The sequence below is a fragment of the Alosa sapidissima genome, chromosome 4 (genome assembly GCF_018492685.1).
Source record: "Alosa sapidissima isolate fAloSap1 chromosome 4, fAloSap1.pri, whole genome shotgun sequence".
Lineage (NCBI taxonomy): Eukaryota > Metazoa > Chordata > Actinopteri > Clupeiformes > Clupeidae > Alosa > Alosa sapidissima.
The window spans coordinates 1,028,251-1,055,117 of record NC_055960.1 but is presented as its reverse complement, the minus strand read 5'-3'; the positions used below and the strand labels follow the sequence as shown (position 1 = coordinate 1,055,117).

Sequence of the window (26,867 nt, the reverse complement as noted above, 5' to 3'; positions counted from 1 at the left end):
ATTGACTATCTAAAAAGAATCTTCCACAAGAAAAAACATTAATGCAATGCTTGGATTGCTGCTGTCAAGTGAGATGGTTGTCATTGCCTACACAGAAAAGCTGTGCAGTCCTCATATTGTAATCAAATGAAAAATGCTGTCAGTTTCACTAAACACATGATGGTAGGCTAAATTAGCCTACTCTTGCGATGTAATCACGACAACATAGATAACGCTGTTTGGCCATGCTTAGTAGGCTAACTTAGGTTTATGTGACATATGCCTGCCGGAGTTATACATACCGCAGCCTATACATGCAATCTATACATTGATTTGGCATATATTAATTAAGTTAGTTTCACTTAGACACATGACAGTAAATCATTTTAGACATGCAACTGTGACATTGATGGATAATGCTATGTTTGGCTATGTTTTGCTTATTAACTTTATGCAACTGCTATGCCTGCCGGGGTCCGGCTGGCATTTTTTTGGCGCACCTAGTGAAAACTAAATGCTGTCTAGGCCCTAATACACTGACTTATTTTCATGAAGTTAGTGTTCATAAATGCCAGACAATAACTTGCGTCGTTTGCCAGTTGGCACCATCTTGAAACAACACAGATCTGTGTTGTAGTGACTTAATTTCAAGATTGTACCGACCGGCAAACCACTCAAGGTATTGTCTGTATACAGTCTTTTTTATTAAACTATCTGTAAATTTACAAAGTTGTCAATGCCTTGTTTTTATGCCTTGTTTATGTTAGGACCCTCATTATACTACCAAAGAAGTGTCGGCTACTTTGAACCTCGTAAATGGTTTAAAATTAGCAATCTTTTTACCATGAGAAATGCCCTATCGCTACCAGTGTTAACATTTTTGAAGCATCAGCTAAAAACAGGCTAGTTTAGAATGCATCGGATTAGCATTTTTTTGCTCCCCAACAAACGTTCGAACTTGTTATCATGAGGCATATCCAAAATTTACACCAGATTTCCCCTTTAAAAACACTACTACTTAATTATTTATTTATCTGAGTCCTGATCATGCTCTAATCATTCTATCTCAGAACCAAAAGCAGTCATAGTAACATGTATACAAATTGGTGAGATACCAGAGGTCTGTTAGAAGAGTCCGCTGCTCAGACTCAGGAGAGAAATAGAGAATTTAAAAAGGGAAAATGCTGAATTGATAATCAGAGCAAAGATTCTTGAAACACAGTTGCAGGTGCTCCTCAATGAGAATCCAGAAACATTATGCCTACTAGATTTAAAAATAACAAAATAATTCTTTTCCACACTGGACTGCCATGGTCAAAGGTGTTTTTTGCTTTGCTTACATACCTTACCACTGCCTGGATCCCATATACAACATCACTCACACAACGCTTACAACATCACTCCCATCAGTTTTACCTGGTGCTCATGAAATTGTGACTTGGGTTAACGCACATGCATAGATCTTTCTTATATATTCTGTTATAGTGTTGGAACAGTCTCTGCAGTTGTTCAAGATTGGCTGAATGTAATGGTTCACCGTTTCAAATGTTTAATTCACTGGCCCACAAAACTGAAAGAACAGAAGTGCACCGTCTTGCTGCAAGAAACACATGTGTTACTAGACTTGTTACTCACTTAGATTCCAAAAATAATTCAGTGGAAATGTATGGATTCCAGTTGCTTCCAGTAGCATCAACTGGAATCCATGCATTGCCACGGAATTATTTTTGGAATCCGATCCCTTATCATACCTGTTCATTCGTATTCGTCGCTCGACTTATCGTGACTAAATTCAAGATGGCGCGAACGGTAAACTTCTTGAAGGTACTGTCTGTATAAATCGTCTTGTAAATAAACTACCAGTGCGTTCTCAATGTCTCGTTTTAAATGTCAAGGCCCTCGGAAGACTACCAATGAAGTATGGAGCTACTTTGAGCCTCGTAAATGGTGTAAAACACTGATTTATTTGCATGGCTACTATGCCGATGCCCGAGGCCCCCCCATCGAAAAACTGTTGGTAGCATCGGCTAACTAGCGCCAGATTTCTGAGTGCAGGGGACAAGGCGAGATGAGCTATGAGACATACGTTCACACTCAGTATCATGTTTCAACACACTTTAGGTCAATATCACACCGGAATTCTCCTTTAATTCTAAAAAAATAATTATATAGCTGCCAATAAATCAGGCAAACGTCTGACCTGTTTAATAAAGAAAGTTTTAAAAAGGCAGCCTATAGCTCTAAGAGATGAAACCTCAAACAAAGCCCACACAGATCATTTTATGAAAAAATATATACTTCAGAAGTAAAAGACCAGGACCCTTTTTTAAATTCAATAAACCTCAAATGTCTTTCTCCTGAGCAAATTGAAGATCTTAACAAGGATATAAGCAACATAGAAATACAATCTGCTTTAAAAAACTATCCACTTAATAAAAAAGCTACGGGAATGGACGGCCTTCCCATAGAATTCTAGATAGATAGATAGATAGATAGATAGATAGATCTAGGGGGAAATTCAAGGAGCACAGTAGCATACAGACATCACACACAACATGCACTTACAGCAGAAATGGTAAACATAAGTATAAGTATAAACATATAACTAAACTCCAATGTACAATAAAGACAGTAGAAGATAAGAAAGATAAGAAAACTAACAAAACTAAATACTAAATACACTATATTTTATTCATAAAGTCCAATGTGCTTGAGGGTGATCAAGCATAAGACGCTTGTAGTGACAGGGCCGGGACTGGTAAGGTGCTAAAGGGAGTGAGTGTCATGGTGAAGGTGCAAAAAGTAGTCCAGCCATAGTCCTTTAGTTATGTGTGGATGGCAAGGTGCTCAAGAGAGTGAGTGTCATGGTGAAGGTGCAAAAAGTAGTCCAACATTAGTCCAACAGTGCAAGAGTAAGGTCTAGAGACCAGCATAAATAATATGGACAAATAGGAGAGTAAAGTATAATGTAGACAAGGTAAAATAAAAAAACTATTTCAGTGCAAGAACAGGTTGAGGTAATAGGGTTATAGCCATTCATTCATTCAGTATTGTAGCAGAAGCCTGACCGCAGCCATTGATCATGTGTGCTAATATAGCATGAAAAACTGTAGCAGTAAAACAGTAGTGAAAACATTAGGCTGTGTACATTAGTAAAACAGTATTAAAACAGTAGTAAAGCAGTAGTGGGCAGTCAGTACTCAAACACGGAGAGGGTGGAGAGGCAGACAGACTAAGCAGAGAAGTCTATCTCTCCTCTTCCCTTTAGTGAGGCATTGAACAGTTCAATGGCCCTAGGAACAAATGACTTCCTCAGCCTTTCAGTTGTGCATGGCAGTGAGCGAAGTCTCCAGCTGATCAAGCTCTTTTCTTTTTGATAGTGCTGTAGAGGGGATGACATTCATTGTCCAAGATGTTGATCAGTTTGTCTAGGGTCCTTTTGTCAGATATTGAAGTGATGCACTCCAGTTCAGCTCCCACTACAGAGCCAGCCTTCCTTACCAGCCTGTCAAGTCGCCCAGCATCCTTCTTCTTTGTGCTTCCTCCCCAGCATACCACTGCATAGAAGAGGGCGCTGGCCACAACAGACTGGTAGAACATCCTGAGGAGCTTGCTGCACACATTGAAGGACCGCAGCCTCCTCAGGAAGTACAGAAGCCTGCTCTGTCATTTCTTGTAGAGAGCTGGCAAAATCTTATGAATGTGTAGTAGACAATGAGTCACAGTGCACCATTTATAAATAAGTTAAACAGTATTTCTTAAGAAAATTATATTTAAAAACAAAATTACGTCATTTGGGGCTGAGTGTCCCTTATTTGGGGTTGAGAAAGTTGCTAACCCTAGTTAGCCTATTAGCTAGGTATGGTGTGGGGTATGTGATGATGTGGGGCTATTTTAATTCCAAATGCCAAGGGAACTTTATCAGGATGCATAGTATCCTGGATCCATGAAATAACTGGCCTTTAAAAATAAAACTCTGGCTGTCTCTATGGGAATTTAACATAGGGGTGCCAATACGTATGACCCCTGTATTTTAAGGAAGAACATGTATTTATTTATGATACATTATTCATTCACAAAGAATACTAGAAATGTCATGCCAGAGGAATTACAATAGTGGATGGAAAGCTGCTGGCTTATTGTTGGTGGGGAGATTCCTGAAAAAAACAACAACATTGAATCGCTTAATCTTTGAGTTCATACAATTGTATGCAATGCAATAGGCTACCTGCAAAACAGGGCTTTCAGTTGGTGTTGATGACTGCTTATTCTGCACCCAATAACAATTAGTCATTGAATCTATGTTAAATCAACATTAGGCTACTTTGTCAACGTTAAAATCATTGAATCAACGTCGCACTGCAACATTGATACTGCATCACTTTTGCACCCTTCATTAAAGCAAAGTTAAAATTCTAACTACATATCAACGGGATTTCAATGGTATTTCCACTCAAATTAATATTGAAACAATGTTGAAAGTACAACCAAACTAAAGATCAATGTGATTTCAATTGATATTAAACCTCAGTAAACCACTATTAGCCTAATCTGGCAAAATATTGGGAAATTCATATCCTGCTTTATCTACTGCCAGGATAAATTTGGCTAGGCCTAGGTATGTCTGGTTTATCCTACACAAGCTTGCATAAATAGCCATTGACAACTTGTTATCAGTTAAGCAAGTGTATTTATTCACTCTTCATCTAGAAATTCACGTGTGTTGTGCTTTCCTGCCATCCATTCAGTATAGCATCCATAGCAGCCAGTTGCAGTCAGCCTGTTCCTCCAGTAGCAGAGTGAAGCGGCACCTAACAGAAATAGAAGGGGGAAAAAAGAGACGGTTGATAAATAAATGTTAAACTGAACAACAAACTAACAGCTAAGCCTACAATCAAGTCATTTTACGCCACAACCTACCACTCATATAAACGTAGTTCAAAACGAAGACCAAGTTTCAGCCAGTGACTGTTTGCCATAGAAGGTAATTTCCCTTGTCAGGCCAGCTATCAGAAAGGTGGCTGACAATTTGAGTGTGAAGGCTTAGCACTGCACACAACAGCAAACCTAGAAACGTTACCGAGGTCTAGCTAACGTAATATAACTTACCTACTGCATCCTCGATAATCGCTTAATGAAGTTATTAACTTACCTGATGTAATACCAATATTACCGAACTAGCTAGAGTTAAACTTAGCGTCCTCTCTAGACGTAGCATCTACGAGTATGTTGCTAAGCTGTTTGAGTTTGAAGCTAACGCCAGCTTGCTTGCTTACTTGATTAGCCGAGTCGTTTTAAACAGACTTCACACACTCCATTCGAATAAAAAACACAAATTAATTGTAACTTACATTTGGTGTGATAGGAAAACGTCCGTTTCGTCGTCGTTTGTTGGACGAACCAGACAACAAGAACTTAAACTTTCTTCAAGAGGATGGTTGAAAGCGTGAAGTGGCCTATAGGAATCAATGACGCAAGGAGAACGCTACTGCGCATGCGCACAAGTTAATTACGGGATGTGTAGTTTTAGGGAGCGCCAGATTGTATGCATTAGAAGCAGAGACAGTTGGATTCACAGGTGACACCTGTGCCAGTGTTCTGATTAGCCCGGGAACTACTCTGGGAGCTTAACGAGCGCAGCTGGCTTTAGGCCATTATGACATCACAGCCATTCAAGTCTATGGGGGGAAAATGAGCTTTTTAACATTTTTAATCCCCTATTTCTCAAAAAGTATAAACTTTAAAATAAATCTGAAATAATAACTCTCTTGCCCCACTCCAGACCTTCAGAACGGTTATTTCAACATGTCTGTACGTTAAGAGGATAGAGTCGCATTCGTTCTTGAAAAGGTTATAAGAAGAAGAAGAAGCCAGGAGATTTCAAGATAGTGGATTCCATCCACTATAATTGGTGTCCTTAAAGGTTGGATAGACTTCCAGTTATGGCTAGCAGCTGAACGGTCGCGTGGGCTTGAGCTCCGGCGAATTTGAAATAACTTTTAATATAATAACGTATATATCAAGCGGGTTTTGGCCAAAAACATTTAGAAAGTCTATATGTCGTCCAGAAATCGTGGAAAAGGCAGACAACCTAATGATAAAAAGGCAGACTTTGCAATGCCACACGAGGAACACGAGGAGTCCATGGATCCAGAAGAGATTCTAAGCCATGGCGAAACTAGCAGTGATGAAAACCAACTTTTATCAGCCATACATTCGCTTAGGAATGACTTTTCCACACAATTGAGCGAAGTAATCTCATCTAACCGAGAGATAAAAGAAGCTATAGTGGCCTTTTCTGAAAGGCTTACAACAGCTGAAACTCATATTAGCACAGCTGAGGACCAGATCACTTCGCTAACGAGGATGTCTGATACCACACAGAAAAAGGTCCAAAAGCTTACCATACAGATGGAAGAGCTTGAAAATCGACAACGGCGCTCCAATTTGAGACTGCTTGGAATACCCGAGGGGGCAGAGAAGGGAAATGCGCGTACATTCCTAATGGCATGGTTACCAAAGGCTCTTGGTTTGTCCATAGAGCAGCCCTTCACCATCAAGCAAGCCTACTGGCTGGGTACCAGCCCGCAAAACCAGGCCCGGACGGGTGAGACACGGCCACGTATCCTTTTAGTGAAATTCCTGACGTACCGAGACAAAGACCGAGTGATGAAAACAGCACGCTTGAAAGAGAAAGTTCTTTTCGAGAACAGTCATGTTATGATCTTCCCGGATCTGTCCGCAGAGGTCCAAAAGCAGTGGAAACTTTTTGACGGAGTGAAACAAAGACTACGACATTTGCGTAAGGAGTATGGATTTATGTTCCCGGCGAGATTGCGAATTCAACACAAAGGCACCTGGCACGATTTCAGTTCCCCCGTAAAGGCTGAGGAATTCATTCGACAGATGGAGAGCTCCAGCCCCGAAGATAGCAGTCAGGATCACCAGGAAAATGGCGAGTAATCTGTAGCCTAAACAGGTTTGAATGAAAGATCCTTTATCTAAGCCATTTGAGTTAACGACTGATACATAACGAAACGTAGCTTAGGTTGCTGTTTAAATTAGCTGGCTATGGCCATTGAGCTAGGCTACTGTGGACTGTTTATATTGAAGTTTGTAGACTTCATGGATCTAGTCTTGAACAAATATTTCTTTCTTTTTTATATCTGAATTATTTCTGTTTACATATGCCGGAAATTATGCCCACTAATGTTTTTTTCGTGCTTGAGTATTTGTCTTTTTATTTTTGGTGGATTTTCAGTAGCTCACTGCTCCTTTTAGAGGATCAGACTGGAGCCTAACCTTGATCCGACTCTTGATAAATCCTCAGGAATTACAATAGTGGATGGAAAGCTGCTGGCTTAATGTTGGTGGGGAGATTCCTGGAAAAAAAACATTGAATCACTTAATCTTTGAGTTCATACAAACCCTCGTACCAAAAGACCTTGTGTGTCAAGGTGTTCTTGAGATATAACACTCAAGGTGTTTTTTACCTTGACATTTGACCTTTGACCTCCAACATCAATTCACTTCATCTCTGAGTCCATACAAACACTCATACCAAATTTCAGGCATGTATGTCAAGGCATTCTTGAGATATCGCGCTCAGAGTATTCATGGACTTGACCTTTGACCTCCAACATCAACTCACTTCATCTTTGAGTCCATAGAAACACTTGTACCAAATTTGAAGCATATGCGTCAAGCTGTTCTGGAGATATAATGCACAAAGCATGAGATATGGCTGTGACTTTTATTTTGACACACGAGAAACACCTAAACAGGATGTGTAGTTTTAGGGAGCGGCAGATTTTTTGTTGTTTTATTTGGAACAGTAGACGCTCCAGACTTCGCCTTACTTTGCTATACTTACCATATGACAGAGGAGGATTGGGACTGCCTTTCCTGCAGGGATACTACAGGGAAATCAGTTCATAGACCAAGTAAACAGAGTTGGGTTGAGGGGATATTGCAATGTCTTGCTATGGAAAAACTGACTTACATAGTTAAGGGGAAATATAAGACTTTTGTGAAGATGTGGGGTTCATTTATGGAATTTCTGGAAGGCAATGATTTTACTATAGTCCTGTAGCTTGCCGTCTCTGTGCATACACACTAGGCATAAAAAAAAAAGGTTTGGTTCCTGTTGCAGTTGAGGCCATGGGTCGGTAGGGAATTTTGTTTTTCCCAGTGGCAGTAAGGGATAGGTAGGAAATCAGTCCCTCCAGGATTTCGCGAGGATTTTTTAAATTTGTTGCGACCTAAAATGCCTGATTTCGCTTTTCTAAAAAATTGTGATGGAAGTTGCTGTGTTTTTAGCTGTTTCTTGCGGAGAAATTGGGGGAGGAAGTGAAAATTGCAAAAATAGTTTAGGGCAATTAAGGTTAGTAAGACCAAAATCATCATCTTGATGCTTATTAAAAAGGATAAGTAAAGGTAAACAGTAAGGATGACAGAAAAGGCCTACTTTATTTGTGTAAATGCTTTGACTGGGGTAATTCACAAAGCAGTATAACCTTTCAAAAAAGACAGTCACCTAAAGAGATGGCATCATGTCATATGTTTCAATACATTCATATATGTTGTAATTCATATGAAGTTCATATCTTTTTAATAATTCATAGTCTGTGGCCTGCATAATTACTAATAGCAAAGTAAGTATCTAGTAATTAAATATTGATTTAAACTATTTGACTACACTTCTCTTTAATGTCATTACATTGGTGGTGTACGTCTAATTGACTGCTTTCCCCTTTAAGGACGTAATTACATTTCTGAGTGGATTGGAAGGCTTGCATCTCACTGTTTTCGGCTACGAGTGTAAATCACTTTTTGCATAGTGCATTACGATATGTAGATCCAATTGGGAATGTCTTTTATGTCATTAGTTAAAATAAATGTAAAAAAAAACAACTCGAATGAAATCATTCTTGGATCATAGAAGAGGTAAATGTCTTGCAATTTTATTAATTTCTATGATTTTGGTAGCACTACTCAAACTAAGCCCACAAGCTAGCAAACATGACATAAGCTAAAAGGACATCTCCAGGTAAATGTTTGCCAATGGGTTGCATAGCCTACTCAAATGTCAGTAAACCAAGTAGGCCTTAATTAACTTACTTTCATAGCCTAGGCAGGTTAGCAACACCAGGTTGAGAGATGCAAGTAAGCAGATCATTAACGTTAGCCATCTATTTATTGTCATCAAAACTGCAGAGGAACGAACACGTTAGGGCAGTCTTTGATGTCATATGCAGAAGGTGCAGAAGTAAGTGTGGCATCTGGATCAATATTCTGCGCGAGGGACGGCTGTGGTAGGTGAAATTTCACGGGCAAACTACGATGATTGGTCAAATTTGCGAAAAAGTTGCGGTGTTTGGACAAAATTGCGAGTGCCTTGGTAAGTGACGAAAACAATCGTCTTCGTGAACAGCTGTGCACTAGGCTACTTTGTTAGCTTTTTTAAAAGAGAAAATACGCTCATCCCTATACATAATGCAAGGGGTAATTAATGTAATTATAGTTTGGCTTTTATTTGTGGATTTATTTAATGTAGCCTAGACTATTTAGTGTTATTTGTTCCCCAAGCTCAAAAAATAAATTTGGGTCGCAGATAAATTGACAGGGTCGGTCGAAAACCGGAACCCAAGACATTTTATTTTTATGCCCTACATGCCTGTCTGCTGTTTTTTTTTTCTGATTGATTTTCTTTTTGTGATAAGCATCTGCTAAAACTCACCCATGTTTCCTTTCCAATTTGTAATATTGTGTGCTTTAGAGTAATAATGAATGTGTTGTTGTTGTTCTATGTTATGTGTTGTTTCTGTATGTCTTTTTCGTAGTAATAGTAAGTTAAATATTTCCTATTTTTTTTTAATTAAGGCATTACGATCAATTTCCAAAAAGATGATTTTATATTCCTCTTTTTAGTCAACTTGAGCAGAGGTGCCAGTAATTCTGGAGGGTACTGTAAGTGCACTTTGTGTGCGAAACCGAAAGATCTCTCTATACCTTGGGAAATAGCACAAGTAATTTAATGAAACTAGATGCCACACAGATGCGGTGCCACACTCATCTTTTTGATTCTTGATAAAGCCAATAATGTCAATATCAAATAAAATCACCGATTTCCCTCCATTTCAACGAGAACACTTTAATTGTTATTGTTGATGTGTGCGCTTGCTGTAGGCTAGATAAGGAAAATGTCAAAAAGGAAACGTCAGCGACCACAGCTTGCGAGCGCGAACACAAGGCTGAAATGGGAAAGTTTCCATCCGAAGACTGATTCTGAAAATGCGAAATGAACTGCCCGTTATATATCGCACACTGCAACAAGTTACTATTGCTGTGTTAACCCTGTTCGGTTCCACTTGCATGTGAGAAATCTTTCTCACATATGAAAAATATAAAGACAAACCTGCATTCACGTTTAAGGGCAATTGTTAAAAAGTAGTTTGTCGAGGGTCTTAGGGTTTGGCACAAATGGCAGAAGTCAGGCAGAAATGGCGTGAATATTGATATTTATTTTTCCGTCACCTAAAGTATGAGTCATCCAGTGCAAAAATATAGGAAAAAATAGTGCAACGAAAATAAAAAATAAAATAGAAACAAAAATACTTGATAAACGAAACAAAAAGGCTATGGCTATATTCAGCCAGAAATAACAGCACTAGATTCAACAACACTAGGCTTTTAGGCTTAGTAAGGTTTTACACAATACCTTGAGCTATAAGCAACAGCAAGCAGTTCTGTTCCTTGAGAGGCCTCTTTCCAAATGACACGCACACATTTTTATGCATTGGCAAAACCCACACCTAATTGGTAACTACCATTAGTCTATACACAGGCAGGGGTGTTTACTCATAATATCATAAATTCACATCAAACACAGTTAAAAGAATACCGGTACACAATAAGAACACATAAGGCCTACTTAATAACATCAATGCATGGACTCATGCCATTACATACAAAGTACAGAGTCGACTAACAATAATGGATTTGGCAACGCAATTTGGCAATTTGGACGCAAGTGTGTCGTTCGCGAACGCACCCTTCCATATAGTCATCCTGTATCGGGAGCGCGCTTCCTAGAAGCCCCAGGAACTCACCTGCCATAGCGATAGTAAGAAGTTGCACTTTTGAAACCTCAAATACACAAACACCGTACAACACTTACATATTTTCTCATTACAGAAAATTTATACAGGCTTTACAGTTTCTAAATCGATGCTTATTTTCCCTTAACAAAACTGAGTTTTGCCGCGAGTGAATGAACTAGAAATGAATGAAATGAGCGTGAATGCGTGGGAAGATGTTTGGTGTGATTCAACCTCATGTATGCATCCATTGGCTAAACACACACAAACTCAACCTAACGCAACACAATCCATGGCAATGAATATTAATAGTTTGACCACATGTACATTATGAACACAAGTCCATTGTTTAAAAGTACTACATGTTTTAAGTTTGGTGCGGCCATATATGGTCGCGTGAGGACGCGCAGATAGCCGCGGCGTCACAAACCCCCTTACTCAAGCTTGACCCTCCTCGTAGAGGCGGGACAAGAAATCAGCAGTCACATTGTCCTTTCCAGCCTTGTACTGGACAGTGAACTTATAAGGCTGTAACGACAGATACCACCGTGTAATCCGAGCATTATTGTCTCTCATGCGATGCATCCTTTGCAATGCCCGGTGGTCAGTCTCTAATACAAACTCTTTCCCCATCAAATAGTACTTCAGAGTGTCCAGTGCCCACTTGATGGCCAAACACTCCTTCTCAACCGTGGAATACCTAGTCTCTCCAGGGAAGAGTTTACGGCTAATGTACTGGATCGGCCTGCACTCCTCCCTCTCCCCCTGCAACAAGACGGCTCCCAGCCCCAGTCCTGAAGCATCCGTCTGGACAGTGAAGGGTAGGTCAAAGTTGGGGCTCTGTAACACTGGACTGTGACACAGGCTGTTTTTGAGGTCCTGAAAAGCCTGTTCACACTCCTCTGTCCAAGCCAACTTGTTGGCACTTGACTTGCGGGTGAGGTCGGTCAGCACAGCGGCCCTGGTGGAGAAGTTGGGTATGAACCGCCGGTACCACCCCACCAGGCCTAGGAAGGAACGCACTCATTCTTGGTTGTGGGCGGCAGGCAGTTTCGCACAGCATCAACCTTGCTCACCTGCGGCTTAATGTCCCCACCTCCAAGAACGTACCCCAGGTAGAAACCTCAGGTCTGGCCAGCTGACACTTGCTGGCATTACCACCAGCCCGGCAGCCTTAATCCTTTGGAACACATGAGCTATGGACCACCACATCATCGATGTAGGCGGCGGCGTAGCTTTCAGCCCCCCTCAGCACCTGGTCCATCATGCGCTGAAAAGTTGCGGCAGCGCCATGTAATTCGAAGGGCATAGTGGTGAAGTGGAACAGCCCGGTCGGGGCCTTGAAGGCGGTCAGCGTCTGAGACTCCGGCGTGAGCGGCACCTGCCAGTATCCTTTGCACAAGTCAAGTGTGCTAAGATACCGTGCTTTGCCGAGCCGTTCCACCAACTCGTCCACCCTCGGCATAGGGTAAGGGTCAAAGGCAGAGATGGCGTTGAGCTTGGAGAAATCCACGCAGAAGCGCAGCCCTCCGTCCTTCTTTGGGACGAGCACCACGGGGCTGCACCATTCGCTGCGCGAGGGCACAATAACGCCTGTCTCCAACATTGACTGAACTTCCTGCTTCAATGCAGGAATCAGCCTTGCCGGGACCCTCAGTGAAGTCTGGCGGATCGGCCCTGGAGACGTCAGCTTGATGCTGTGGTGGATCACCGTTGTCCGTCCGGGCTCCTCCCGGAATAGCCCCCCAGGAACGATCTGCAGGAGCTCCTCCTGCTGACGACTGGAAAGGTGCTCCACAGAGGGATGTGAGGCCTCGCCTCTGGCGGTGGGGAAATACTGCTCCCTCAGCTCCTCCTCCTCGGCCCACATCAGGTCGCTGGTGGCCCCTGGTCTGGATATCCACTCCTTGAGCAGGTTAATGTGGAACACCTGCTTTGGCTTTCGTCGGTCGGGCATGGCAACCTCATAGGTCACCGGGCCCATCTTGCGCAGCACCTCAAAGGGACCCTGCCACTTGTCAAGCAGGCTACTTTCTGAAGAAGGGGGGGAGTAGGAGCACCTTTTGGCCCGGGTTGAAGGTACGACTGCGGGCGGTCCTGTCGTACCAGGTCTTTTGGGTCGACTGGGCCTGCGCCAGGTTGTCGTGGGCCAGACTGCTCAGCTCCTCCAGCTTGTCTCTCATCTTAAGTACGTAGTCCACAATGTTGGTCGGTGGCTGAGGAACCTCTCCTATCCAGGCCTCTCGCAGGACATCCAGGGGACCCCTCACTTGACGTCCGTAGAGAAGCTCGAAGGGAGAGTAGCCGGTGGACGCTTGTGGGACTTCCCTGTAAGCAAAGAGGAGATAGGGAAGCCACTGGTCCCAGTTAGCTTCAGAGTCACTCACAAACTTCCGCAACATTGCCTTGAGAGTTTGGTTGAAGCGCTCAACCATTCCGTCAGTCTGTGGGTGGTAAGGCGTAGTTCTTAAGCCCCGGATCCCTAACAGGGAGTACACTTGCTTCATAAACCTAGAGTTAAAGTTTGTACCCTGATCTGTTATGATCTCTCTAGGGATCCCCACCCGTGAAAATAGCTGTATTAGGCTATTCGCTACCTGCCTAGACTTGGTGTTTCTCAAGGGGAAAGCCTCAGGATAGCGAGTAGCGTAGTCACATATTACTAAGATGTACCGGTGGCCAGCCCTACTCTTCTCAGGGGGGCCTACAACATCCATAGCAATCCTAGTAAAGGGAACGTCAATGATGGGGAGGTTAACTAGGGGTGCCTTCATACCTCTTTTGGAACGGGAGGTGCGCTGGCAAGTTGGGCAGGATTTACAGAAAGCTACCACTTCCTGGTACACACCAGGCCAATGGTAACCGGTAGCAATCCTGTCTAGGGTTTTCTGTTGCCCCAAGTGGCCTGACCAGGGGATGCTGTGAGCTAGGTTCAATACTTTAGCACGCAGGGGCTTAGGGACTACCAGTTGCTCTCCCTCAGCACTCATACGCACCAGTCTTCCCTCTCTCAACACAAAGCATTCTTTCCCACATAATGCAGCCCTAGAAACATCCTCCTCACTCTTCACCTTGCTGAAACAGGAACTCAATGTAGCATCATCTTTCTGAGCCTGTCCAAAGTCAGTAATATCTACCTCACTAACATCTAGTGGTGGTAGGGGTAGCTGCTCTGGTACTGGAGTTCCTAAAACTTTGTCCCTCCTCTTGACAGACTTGGGTTTCTTATCTTTTCCCCCTGCAGAAGCTACAGGAAAGGGTAACTCCTGCCACCTGTCTGCATCATTGGGGTCATCCTTAGCTTGAGCTCTAGTTAACACATAGCTCTTCACATGGGGTAAGTGCTGTTGTAATAACTCAGCTAATACAGGTACATCCTGACCTAGCACCACTGGCAGTTAACCATTATGCCAACATTTAGTAAGTAGGTCTGTCCTTCGATCTCCACCTGTACGTCAGCTGTCCGGTGTTCGCTCTCGTCACCATGTATGCAACGCACTTTGACACTACCCCCTCCCATTAACCCCTCTGGACCCAGACATGCTCCTTGGATAAATGTCTGGCTACTGCCTGAATCTATTAGGGCTTTCCACACTTTCCCTCGGATTCTGACGGGCACTAAAGCAACCATGGAGCTAGGGGTTGTCTTGTCTGAACCGATACATGGGGTGTAGCATAATCTGCCCTCACTAGTGGGCGCTAAAGGGCACTCCGGTTTAATATGGCCCGGCTGTCCACAGTTATGGCAGATTATCTTGGGTTTAGGCTTACTGGGCTGATTGGGCTTGCTATTGGGGCTACTAGATCTCCTGAACTCACGACCACCACCCACAGGCTTACCGGAAGGCTTTCTGTCAAAGTCCCGCTGGGCGCCTTGGGTGCGACGGTTGGTTGGGTCTTGGTTCCCGGACTGGTAGCCTTTCCGATGACGGCGGGCAGCAATGAAGGCCTCAGCCAGGTCAGCAGCTTGCTTGGAGGACTGTGGGTTATGTTCCTTAACCCACACCCTTAGATCTGGATTCAGCATACGGAGAAACTGCTCCAGAACGATGGCATCTCCGATCTGTTCTTTAGTCTTCTCCGCGGGGCAAATCCACTTTTGGTAGAGGTCGGTGAGTCTTGATTGAAGCTCTTTCGCCGTTTCACCCGCCAGGAAATCCATGGAGCGAAATCTGTGGCGGTATGTCTCTGGGTCAATCTCGTATTTAGTCAAGATGGCTTGCTTTACCTTGTCATAGTCTCTGGTATCAAGTATGTCCATTGCCACATAGGCTGCACGGGCCTTCCCTGCCAAAGCCCAACTTTCCCTTGGCCACTGGTTTGCAAAAGCAATCCTCTCGAACGTGGTCAAGTAGTGATCGATGTCCTCATCTTCAGAGTATGGGGTCATCTTGGGTGCGCTCCATCTGAACGGCGCTGTAGGGAGGAACAGCCTTGCGGTATCCGACAGCGGGCTGGATATGTCCGTTCCGGGCATCTCCGACATGGCACTGTCGGGACGAAGGGCCGTGTCTGGTCTGGACACGTTGCTGGCGGGACGTGACTTCTGCGGTGAGCCTGGACGCGGGTTTGGCGATGGAGCAACGGGTGCACGACGTGCATCTTCCTCTTCCTCCGGGGACCGATTCAGGATTTCAGTGCTCACCAGGGTCTGAAGTTGCTGGAACTGATGCTGAAGTGACCGCCATCTTTGGTTTTGCAGCTGCGTCTCCCGCTCCTGATGCTCGTCCCTGGCTTGTTGGGCCTGGATGAAGGACGAAACTGCAGCCTCGAGCCTATAGATGCGGTCCTCCGGTGGCGCTGACTGTGGCCTGGGCTGGGTTCCGCCAACTGGAACTGAAGAGGGTGCTGAATCCAGCAGTTAAACTTCTAAAAAGAGAGTGTAGGAAGACTGAAAGAAAATGGCGTAAATACAAACTTCAGATCCACTATGAAATCCATAAAGAGATGCTCCGCACATATAACTCTGAAATATGCAAAGCAAGACAGTCTAACATTATCAATAGAAGTTCAAATAACACTCGTATTCTATTTTCAACTGTTGATAAGTTAACAAATCCCCCCTCACAATTAGCGCCTGAACTTCTCTCAACTAATAAATGCAATGAGTTTTCATCTTTTTTTAAAGGTAAAATTGACAAAATCAGACTCAACATATCTGCTCAATTACAAATTCAACAACCTGAACTTCCAGCAACAAACAGAGGGAAACTAAACTTGATGTCAGAGTTCAGCTTGATAGACTACGAAACACTTGAAAAAACGGTACAGAATCTCAGCCCTTCCACATGTGTCTTAGACACTCTGCCTACCAATTTCTTCAAAACTGTTTTTCACCTCATAGCGGCGGATGTCCTTCAAATTGTAAATGTATCATTGCTGTCTGGCACTTTTCCTAAGTCACTGAAAACAGCTGTTGTAAAGCCACTTCTCAAGAAGAATAACCTGGATGCCTCCATGCTAAACAATTACAGGCCCATATCCAATCTACCTTTTATTGGCAAAATTATTGAAAAAGTAGTCTTTAATCAATTAACCACCTTCCTAACATCAAATGGATATTTTGATTACTTTCAGTCTGGTTTTCGGGCAAATCACAGCACTGAAACAGCTCTCATTAAAGTTTCCAATGACATACGCCTCAACACAGATTCAGGTAAAACATCAGTCCTAGTGCTACTGGACCTTAGTGCAGCATTTGACACTGTTGATCACAATATTTTACTACACAGACTAGAACACTGGGTTGGATTTACAGGCATAGTTATCAGCTGGCTAAAATCATATCTACAAGAAAGGAGCTTCTTTGTTGCCATCGGAAACTGTACCTCAACACCAACGTCCTTGACCTGTGGTGTTCCCCAGGGGTCGATCTTGGGGCCACTATTATTCAACCTCTATATGCTCCCACTTGGACAAATCATTCAAAATAATTTGATTTCATATCATAGCTATGCAGATGACACACAAATTTACTTAGCTCTATCACCAAACAACTATGGTCCTCTTGAATCTATGTGCCAGTGTATAGAATAAATCAACACCTGGATGTCTCAATTTTCTTCAGCTGAACAAAGAAAAAACTGAAGTAATTATATTTGGTAAAAATGAGGAAAGACTTAGGGTTGCCACTCTCCTTGACACAAAAGGGTTGAAGGCAAAGGATACGGTTAAAAACCTTGGTGTATTAATTGACAGTGATCTAAATTTCAACAGCCACATGAAAGCGATAACTAAATCAGCTTTTTACCACCTCAAAAATATTGTCAAACTCAGAGGGCTGATGTCAAAACATGACTTAGAAAAACTCATTCATGCATTTATCTCCAGCAGGGTTGATTACTGCAATGGACTGTTCACAGGCCTTCCTAAAAAGACTATTAAACAGCTTCAGGTGATACAAAATGCAGCAGCTAGGACTCTAACAAAAACTAAAAGAACTGACCACATTACTCCAATTCTTAAGTCCTTGCACTGGCTTCCAGTAAGTCACAGAATTGACTTTAAAGCACTATTGCTTGTTTATAAATCAGTAAATGGAGCAGGACCTCGTCCTCTCAGGTCCCAGGTGAAAAACCTGCTAGTAAAACCCACAGTTAGAACTAAACATGGTGAAGCAGCTTTTAGCTGCTATGCGGCTCAGCTGTGGAACCAACTTTCGGATGACATTAAAAAGGCCCCAACTGTAGCCAGTTTTAAATCTAGACTTAAGACCAAACTGTTCTCAGACGCTTTCTGCTAACTGTGCCGAGTTACAAATTCTGAATCTGCCTCGATAATTATTCTACTTTGTCTTTTATTACTTTTTTTACTACTTTTGCCTTTGTTTTTGCTTACTAATTATTCTTTATTTTTAAATGATTTTACCTTGTGTTTTATGTTTTCTTTTTATTATGATCTTTACCTTTTAACTATTCTTTGACTATATTGCCCTTCTATGCTTTTATTTGTTATTATCGTTTGGTTTTGTTTATGTAAAGCACATTGAATGACCTCTGTGTATGAAATGTGCTATATAAATAAACTTGACTTGACTTGACTTGACTTGAAGAGGGCACTGACGGGGCCTTTGACATTGCATTGCCGCTGGGTGCTCTCTGCGCCGCAGTAGTGCCTTGTCGTGTCCGTACTGACATTGTTAGCCTTGAGTGCCGACCCTTGTGGACCACTGGGATCCCGTTCACTGCCACCAAATAGTTAAAAAGTAGTTTGTCGAGGATCTTAGGGTTTGGCACAAATGGCAGAAGTCAGGCAGAAATGGCGTGAATATTGATATTTATTTTTCCGTCACCTAAAGTATGAGTCATCCAGTGCAAAATTATAGGAAAAAATAATGCAACGAAAATAGAAATAAAATAGAAACAAAAATACTTGATAAACGAAACAAAAAGGCTATGGCTATATTCAGCCAGAAATAACAGCACTAGATTCAACAACACTAGGCTTTTAGGCTTAGTAAGGTTTTGAGCTATAAGCAACAGCAAGCAGTTCTGTTCCTTGAGAGGCCTCTTTCCAAATGACACGCACACATTTTTATGCATTGGCAAAACCCACACCTAATTGGTAACTACCATTAGTCTATACACAGGCAGGGGTGTTTACTCATAATATCATAAATTCACATCAAACACAGTTAAAAGAATACCGGTACACAATAAGAACACATAAGGCCTACTTAATAACATCAAGGCATGGACTCATGCCATTACATACAAAGTACAGAGTCGACTAACAATAATGGATTTGGCAAGGACGCAAGTGTGTCGTTCGCGAACGCACCCTTCCATATAGTCATCCTGTATCGGGAGCGCGCTTCCTAGAAGCCCCAGGAACTCACCTGCCATAGCGATAGTAAGAAGTTGCACTTTTGAAACCTCAAATACACAAACACCGTACAACACTTACATATTTTCTCATTACAGAAAATGTATACAGGCTTTACAGTTTCTAAATCGATGCTTATTTTCCCTTAACAAAACTGAGTTTTGCCGCGAGTGCATGACATAGAAATTAATGAAATGAGCGTGAATGCGTGGGAAGATGTTTGGTGTGATTCAACCTCATGTATGCATCCATCGGCTAAAGACACACAAACTCAACCTAACGCAACACAATCCATGGCAATGAATATTAATAGTTTGACCACATGTACATTATGAACACAAGTCCATTGTTTAAAAGTACTACATGTTTTAAGTTTGGTGCGGCCATATATGGTCGCGTGAGGACGCGCAGATAGCCGCGGCGTCATAGCAATTCCGTGCAAAACTGTCACATCCATAATGCCAACACAATGCCATGGTATTTAGTTGCCGTTAGGGATATGACAGTTTTGCGTGGAGTTGCCCTTAAATGGTGACAGCCTCAATTCTTGCATGAAACTTCACCTCACTGAATATGAGCCAACCAGACTCCAAGGCCATCACCAAATCTAATCTCTGGTAGGCCTAATTAATGTTCAATTTCGCCAACGAAAATTGAGTGTTGTGTTGTTAACTATGATGTTACTTTGCATACCAAAGGACACTGGAAAAAAAGGGGGTGGTGTTTAGCCTACATGGGAAGCCTAAGGCCTATACTTCTGTCATTCCACTTTACATTTCAAGTTAGCCTACTTGCACATTAAAACTAGTAGAAAATGTATTTAAAAATACTGTGTTGAATGAAAGTAACTATGTTAAATATCCAAACTTTTTCTTGTAACCGTCTTTATGTGGCTCTTCTGAGATTAAAAAAATAACACATTTGGTAAAAGTGGCTCTCCAGGCAAAAAAAGTTGCCGACCCCTGCTATAGCCTAATGGAAATGCAGATACTTAGATTGTTGCTTAAATTGCTTAGATGCTTAGATTGTTATTCCGGTTTTGAACAGTTTACTTGAGCTTCCAACAAAAGTAGTATGCTTTATGCAGGAATTTATGCATGGAATTTCTGGAATATCATGGAATTTTTTGGAAAATCTATTCCAAACATGGAAAGTCAGAGAATTTTATCATTTTACTTAGAGTGTGAACCCTGTTTATGTTTTGGCCCTACAGTTGAGTTCATAATAAAATGGACACAACGAAATAACAAACACTTTTTTTTTAATTAGTCGTTTAGATTAGTCGACTACCGTATTTTCCGGACTATAAGTCGCACTTTTTTCATAGTTTGGCTGGTCCTGCGACTTATAGTCTTGCGGTGTTCCCCAAGGTTCAATTTTAGGACCAATATTGTTTTCCCTGTATATGTTACCTCTAGGCCACATAATTCACCGCCATAACATATCATTTCACTGCTATGCTGATGACACACAGCTGTACCTCTCAGTCAAACCAAACATGCTTAACAAGCTAACTGTACTGGAGGATTGCAAAGCTGATGTGAAAGACTGGATGTCACAGAATTTCCTACAGCTTAACTCAAAACAGAAGTCCTTTTCATTGGCCCTGACAAAGTCTATAATCGAGCTAAGACTTTTCTTGAAAATGTAGCCTCAAATAACAAGACTACTTCTAGAAACGTACGGGTTTTATTTGATACAGATTTAAAATTTGACCAACATGTAAAACTCCTTGTCCAGTCCTGTTATTATCAACTGAGAAACATTTCCAAAATCAGATCAATGCTTTCTTTAAAGGACACAAAGATTATACATGCATTTGTCTCATCTAGACTTGATTACTGCAACACCTTATTCACCTGTTTAAATCGTCATTCCATCTCTCGTTTACAGACTGTTCAGAATTCAGCAGCCAGACTTTTGACAAAGTCTAACTTAAATTTAGGGAACACATCACCCCAGTTCTGGCCAATCTTCACTGGTTGCCAGTGAGTTTTAGGATTGATTTTAAAATCCTCCTTATAACCTATAAATTGAATTTCTTTATTGAGGATCAATAAAGTATCTATCTATCTATCTATCTATCTATCTATCTATCTATCTATCTATCTAAAGCATTACATCAGGGGTCTCAAACTCAAATGAGCTGAGGGCCACTTCTGCCAATGTCATCTGATTGGAGGGCCACGTCAGTGTTAAAGAATAATACAAAAAAAAGAACGGCTATTTCATTTCCTAAAATGCAATGTTTTTTTTTTTTCAAATACTGTATTTTGAAACACAAGACTACAAACAGAAAGTGCAAGTCTTTTTATCTATTTTTAGACACCTGTGCTAGCAACCTTAGCTTATAAATAAAATAATGATAAAATAAATATTAATACAAATTATAAAAACAAACATAAAAACATGTAGGCCTATGTGTGTGTTTCACACCAAATAAAAATATTTTCTTTTCCTAACGTTTTTAAACCTGGCAAACTAGGCGTCAGGGTTAAGAAAGCAACACCATTGGATTTTTATATCAAAATGTTCATGGCTTGAAAGTGGTCAGAGATAAAGTCCTACTGTAAATGTAAAAATCTTTGAGTATAAACAAAAGTTTTTTAAGGGTGTAAATGTACCCATCTAATTTGCCACTGGATGGCAAGCACCTCAAATTATGCACCTTTCAGTAGATACTGGATGTTGAGCATATTTGAGCAGGTTTACTTTCTTTGTTGTCATATTACCAACATAAAAAATTAGGAAAACAGTAGGCCTAAGATGTATACCAACAATAGTAAACTATTACTAGCCTATAACCACAAGGTCTACAATAAAGTATCCTGGTCAAATCAGTTCCTATCGCGGGTGACTTTGTAGTTCTTCAGAGCCCTATTTCTACTACCCCTGCTGTCTGTGCCACATCCATTTCGGACACTATCATCACAATTACCACTGAAACCTCCAAGCTATGTTGGACAGAGGGTCGAAATAAATAATATAATATAATTACGACTGTATTATAAATAAAATAAGCATGGTATGCTTAGTAAACACCGTCATATACACGCAAAGACGCACCCCCATTCACAGACGCACCGTCCGTGACTTATCACTGTCAATAGAAGGTCGATCATAATCTCCAAAAGGCAGATATTCTCCTTCAGAATCAGAATAGGTGAATAACATAGCCTACCCAAGACTTCATCACACGTGAACGTTTTTCAGCATTTGGTGTAGGCCTATTTCTGCTTTAATTTGTGCAAAACTATGCATCGCTTCCTCGTCATTTCGATAAAAAATGCACGTCTTCGTGTTTCTCGCATGTAAGTATTTCCTGAAAGCTTTGCGCAGTGATTTTGGGTTTGAATCAAGCTCTGGATGTCTAGCAAATAGTGTAAATAGTGTAATAGAGAAGAGTACAAATGAGATTTGTCACCGTACTTGGATCTATCGTCTATTTTAATTAGTATTGTTGTCTGCCGCAATTAAAAATACCCTCAAGGGCCGGATTACATTAGTATTTTGACATAGGTCGTGGGCCGGAATTGGGCTGGACGCGGGCCGGATTTGGCCCGTGGCCAGGAGTTTGAGACCCCTGCATTACATGGTTTGGCACCTGACTATTAAAATATTTATTAACCCCCTACTGTCCGGCTTGGCCCCTCAGATCCTCCAGCCTGGGACTTTTAGTTGTTCCAGAAAGTAAACTGTCAACTAGGGGTGACCGATCATTTGCAGTTAGAGCACCCAAGCTTTAGAACAGCCTCCCTTATCATATCAAATCTGCACCATCAGTGGCTGTTTTCAAATTTAGTCTAAAGACCCACTTATATAAAATTGATTTCCTTAAATAGTGAATGATTCCACTCATGTCTCTGCTAATTTATTATCATTTCTGTTTGTTTATTTTGTCTTGGGTACTATACTTTTCCTTTTTAATTTTCTTTTTTTTTACATATATATTTAGTTAAGTTTGTGTTTGATAGTTTGGTAGTTTACTATTTTATTATTATTATTATTACTATTATTGTTATTGTTATTATAACTATTGTTTTGTTTTTTGCTTTGTTTTGTTTGTTTGTCTGTAGAGCACTTTGTGCTTTGTGCTTGAAAAGTGCTATATAAATACATTTTATTATTATTATTTATTATTATAGTCAGGTGCGACCTACCGTACAACTTCAAATAATAGCTGAGACCCAAATAGACGCCTGTGTCAGAACCCAGATTGGGAATCAAGTGCAGGGCCCAGTTTCCCGATAACGACGGAGACACACTCTTTTCTACAATTCATCTTACGATCGTTCGTTTGGTTTTTCCGACTGTTTCCCGAACATGCTCATGGCGTGAACGCGCGTGCACTGCTCTTAAGATGCTCTTAAGGGGAGCTGTCCAGTTCTGAAATATCCTCTAATTTGATGGTGATGTCAGGTGACTGCACGTCACAAGGCCTACCGTTTAAACTTCGGATCTACATATTAATTCACATCAATACGAAAATAGAAACACTTTGACATCTGCATGTAAGCATCCCAAGTAGGTTATATAGCCTACTACACACAGACATAAATAATTGTAATTATTTAAGATTAGATTGTTGCACCATGCAATAATTTTTCGCGGTGTTTGAAGATAAGAAAGAAGTCGAGAAAGTGAGGAAATGTGTAGGCTAGTCTTAGATTTTGATGCAGTAGCCTACAGACTAAACCACATGTTCCTTTCTCTGCTTTTACCTCATAGGCCTAATACATTAGAGCCTTCACTTAGCAAAGATAATTGCAAACTATTCTGGCAACGTCTCGTTTCATAACTGGATTGCATTTTTGTCCGCTTTTCATCACATTATTATGACCATTAAATGTAGGCTATTTTGCACGCTAAAATCTGATTCATCAGGTAAACACAATAAAGAATGGGAGGGTGAGTTGGATTATGTATTCTCTAAATTGTAATTCCTCTGTATGTCCTGTTGGTGACCTCAGTGAGAAGTACTGTTAAGACGCTCGGTAACACTTTACTTGACGGGTGAGTTCATAACACATTCATAGCAGCTGTCATAAACTGCACATAAAGCATTCATGACTGTTTCATGAGACATGACTCAACATTCATAACAAACCTTTCATGAATGTGGAAGACAGAACGACGACAACTTGTCAAAATAAAAGTCCAACAATCGCAAAGCAGCATTGCCGTTTTTGTTCCAGACCTCTTACCTGATCACGTCACATCTGAGTCAATGGGCTACTCCAGTGCCAAAAAGACAGAACATGGTCAAGCAAATAATTTTTGTTTCATAAAAAATATATTTGTTTTATGATGTAACCTTTGCAGATAATTTCTCATCATTTGCTACTAGGAATGTCCATTGTCCAACCGTTCCAGGTTAACAAATAAGGGTCAGCTGAATGTAGGCTAGTTTAGGCTACCTCCCAGTGTTAAACTCAGTGATTACGAATACTTCACAACTTGTATAGTAAAGTGACATTCGATGTAGACTTCATAAGATATTCATGAAATATTTACAAAGGCTGAAGAGAAAAACGGCAATTCTGCTTTGCGACTTGTTGGACTTTTATTTTGACAAGTTGTCGTCATTCTGTCTTCCACATTCATGAAAGGTTTGTTATGAATGTTGAGTCATGTCTCATGAAACAGTCATGAATGCTTTATGTGCAGTTTATGACAGCTGCTATGAATGTGTTATGAACTCACCCGTCAAGTAAAGTGTTACCGAGCGTCTTAACAGTATGCAGTATAAAGTGTTACCAGACGCTCTTAGTCGGTAACGAGAACTCTGGAGCACTCGTAGATTTACGACTGTTTTCACAACGTTCTTAAGCTACGATGGTTTCGGGAAACAGTCGGCAAATCTTAAGACGTTCGTAAGAGGGACTTTACGACGCTCTTAGGCTTAAGATGCTTTCGGGAAACTGGGCCCAGATCTAATAGACGCCTGTGTCTCTCAAATCTCAAAACTTTTTACCAGAGTTCTCTGGGCTGCCATAGACTCCTATAGCAGAAGAAAGATGCAAAATCATCATCATCATCAACATCATAAAAATAATAATGACGATAATAATAATAATAATAATATAAAGAAAATGTAGACACTATGCCTTCGCTGCTTGGCCTCCAATAAGGTGATTATTACATTATCGGCTGCAGTTATTACATTTACATTTATTATATATATAAATAAATGTAAATGTAATAACTGCAGCCGATAATGTAATAATCACCTTATTGGAGGCCAAGCAGCGAAGGCATAGTGTCTACATTTTCTTTATATTATATGTTATTGGTTGGGTTAAAATATATATATATATATATATATATATATATATATATATATATATTTTAACCCAACCAATAACATAATAATCAGACAATAATGTAATAACTTATACATTGTTGACAAAAATGTATTATGTTATTGGTTCAGAAATGTTGTTACATTATTGGTAAGTTCTTACATTATTGGCTTTATATAACATTAAAATTATTATGTTATTGGCCATTATTATGGCTGCTTGGCTGCTACAACCATGCATAGCATTTCCACCAAACAAAAAATAGTTTAGCCACTCCGTCCTCAGTGTCCCACCAGCGGTATCTATCTATCTATCTATCTGTCTATCTATCTATCTATCTATCTATCTATCTATCTATCTATCTATCTATCTATCTATCTATCTATCATTTTACAGCTGGCAGTATCTAGCATTACACAGCTATTGTTTATCGTTTTTACGGGACCACTGTCATATCATTATCTCCTGTTTATCTTTAACTCTTGTTTATGCTTGCAACTGCTGGAAATGTATCCTGGTTCACTAGATAGCACCAAGGTTCAAAGAATTTTGAACAGAACCGGTTCAAGTATGCGTTCTCTGTTGGTCGAAAAACCCTTAGAGAGCTGTTTTCTCTTTCTTTCAGGATGGTATCGAGGGTTTACTACCAAGAAGCCCACAGTGAAGGTAAAAAATAATTTTAGGAATTATTCTAACTCTAAGGACCAGTTGACACTGTTTTGAATGATTGAGCATATGTACAGACTACACACTTATATAAAAAACTTATATTAAATCCTAAATTATTCCTGTTTAAAAAGGGTTGGATGAATGTTTTAATGTTTATTAATTTAAGATATGTGTAGCAGCAGTTTGCAGGTGTTTTTTTGCAACAACTTTAAATTTGTTTTGATTATGACCATAACCTGCAGTTCAATCCAAAACATGTCTAGATCAACATAAAAATGGTTTATTGAACACAAGATCAAGCCTCTGCCATGGTCATCACAATGTCTTGATCTGAACTCCATATAAATATACATTGGAGAAGCTAAATAAGAGAATGCACAAAAGAGGATCTAGGAATGTGGACTATATGGAGAGATTCATTCATCAACACTTTATTTAGCATAGCAACCACCATGTCTACCCTAGCAACCATGGCTGTGTCTCAGCTGGCATAGTTTTGCACTTACAATACCTAATTTGAGTGCATGAGTGCATTCACACTGAAAATGTTGTCAAGAAGTGCCCTGCTAGTACCCACTACCCCCTAATTGTATTCCTCTATATTTGATGATCCCAATTAAGAAGTATTTCTTGATCGGGGAAACGTTTTGTTTTTGTTTAGGCATAATATAGCCTAAATTAATGGCTCTGTGAACCAGTAATTTACTCATCGAGGAGGCTCATGGTTTGAGAAACGCTGTAGATAATATATGTATTAGGGCTGTCAACCGATTTAAAAAATAATCTTATTAATTACATACCTTGGATTGCACTCTGTGCACTCTAGAAAAATGCGCTATATAAATAAAAGTGACTTAAAACAACGAATGAAGTGGATTCCTGTAACTGTCCATGAAAACAGCAGTGTGATTGGATAGCCTAATTCACTGCAGGAAAAAAATGTAAGTCACGATTTGTTGTAGGCCTAACAGAGGTAAATATTTTAGCAAATCGC

At 40.7% G+C, this 26,867-nt stretch overlaps 1 protein-coding gene across 1 annotated transcript in view; it reads left to right on the top strand.

The window, feature by feature from the left end:
* Positions 1-26,867, top strand: part of dock3 (dedicator of cytokinesis 3) — a 576,384-nt gene that overhangs the window by 57,360 nt on the left and 492,157 nt on the right. Inside the window, exon 3 of the mRNA XM_042088883.1 lies at positions 25,830-25,870. Within this exon, the coding sequence (XP_041944817.1) occupies positions 25,830-25,870 (41 nt within the window). The remainder of the gene's footprint in view (positions 1-25,829; positions 25,871-26,867) is intronic.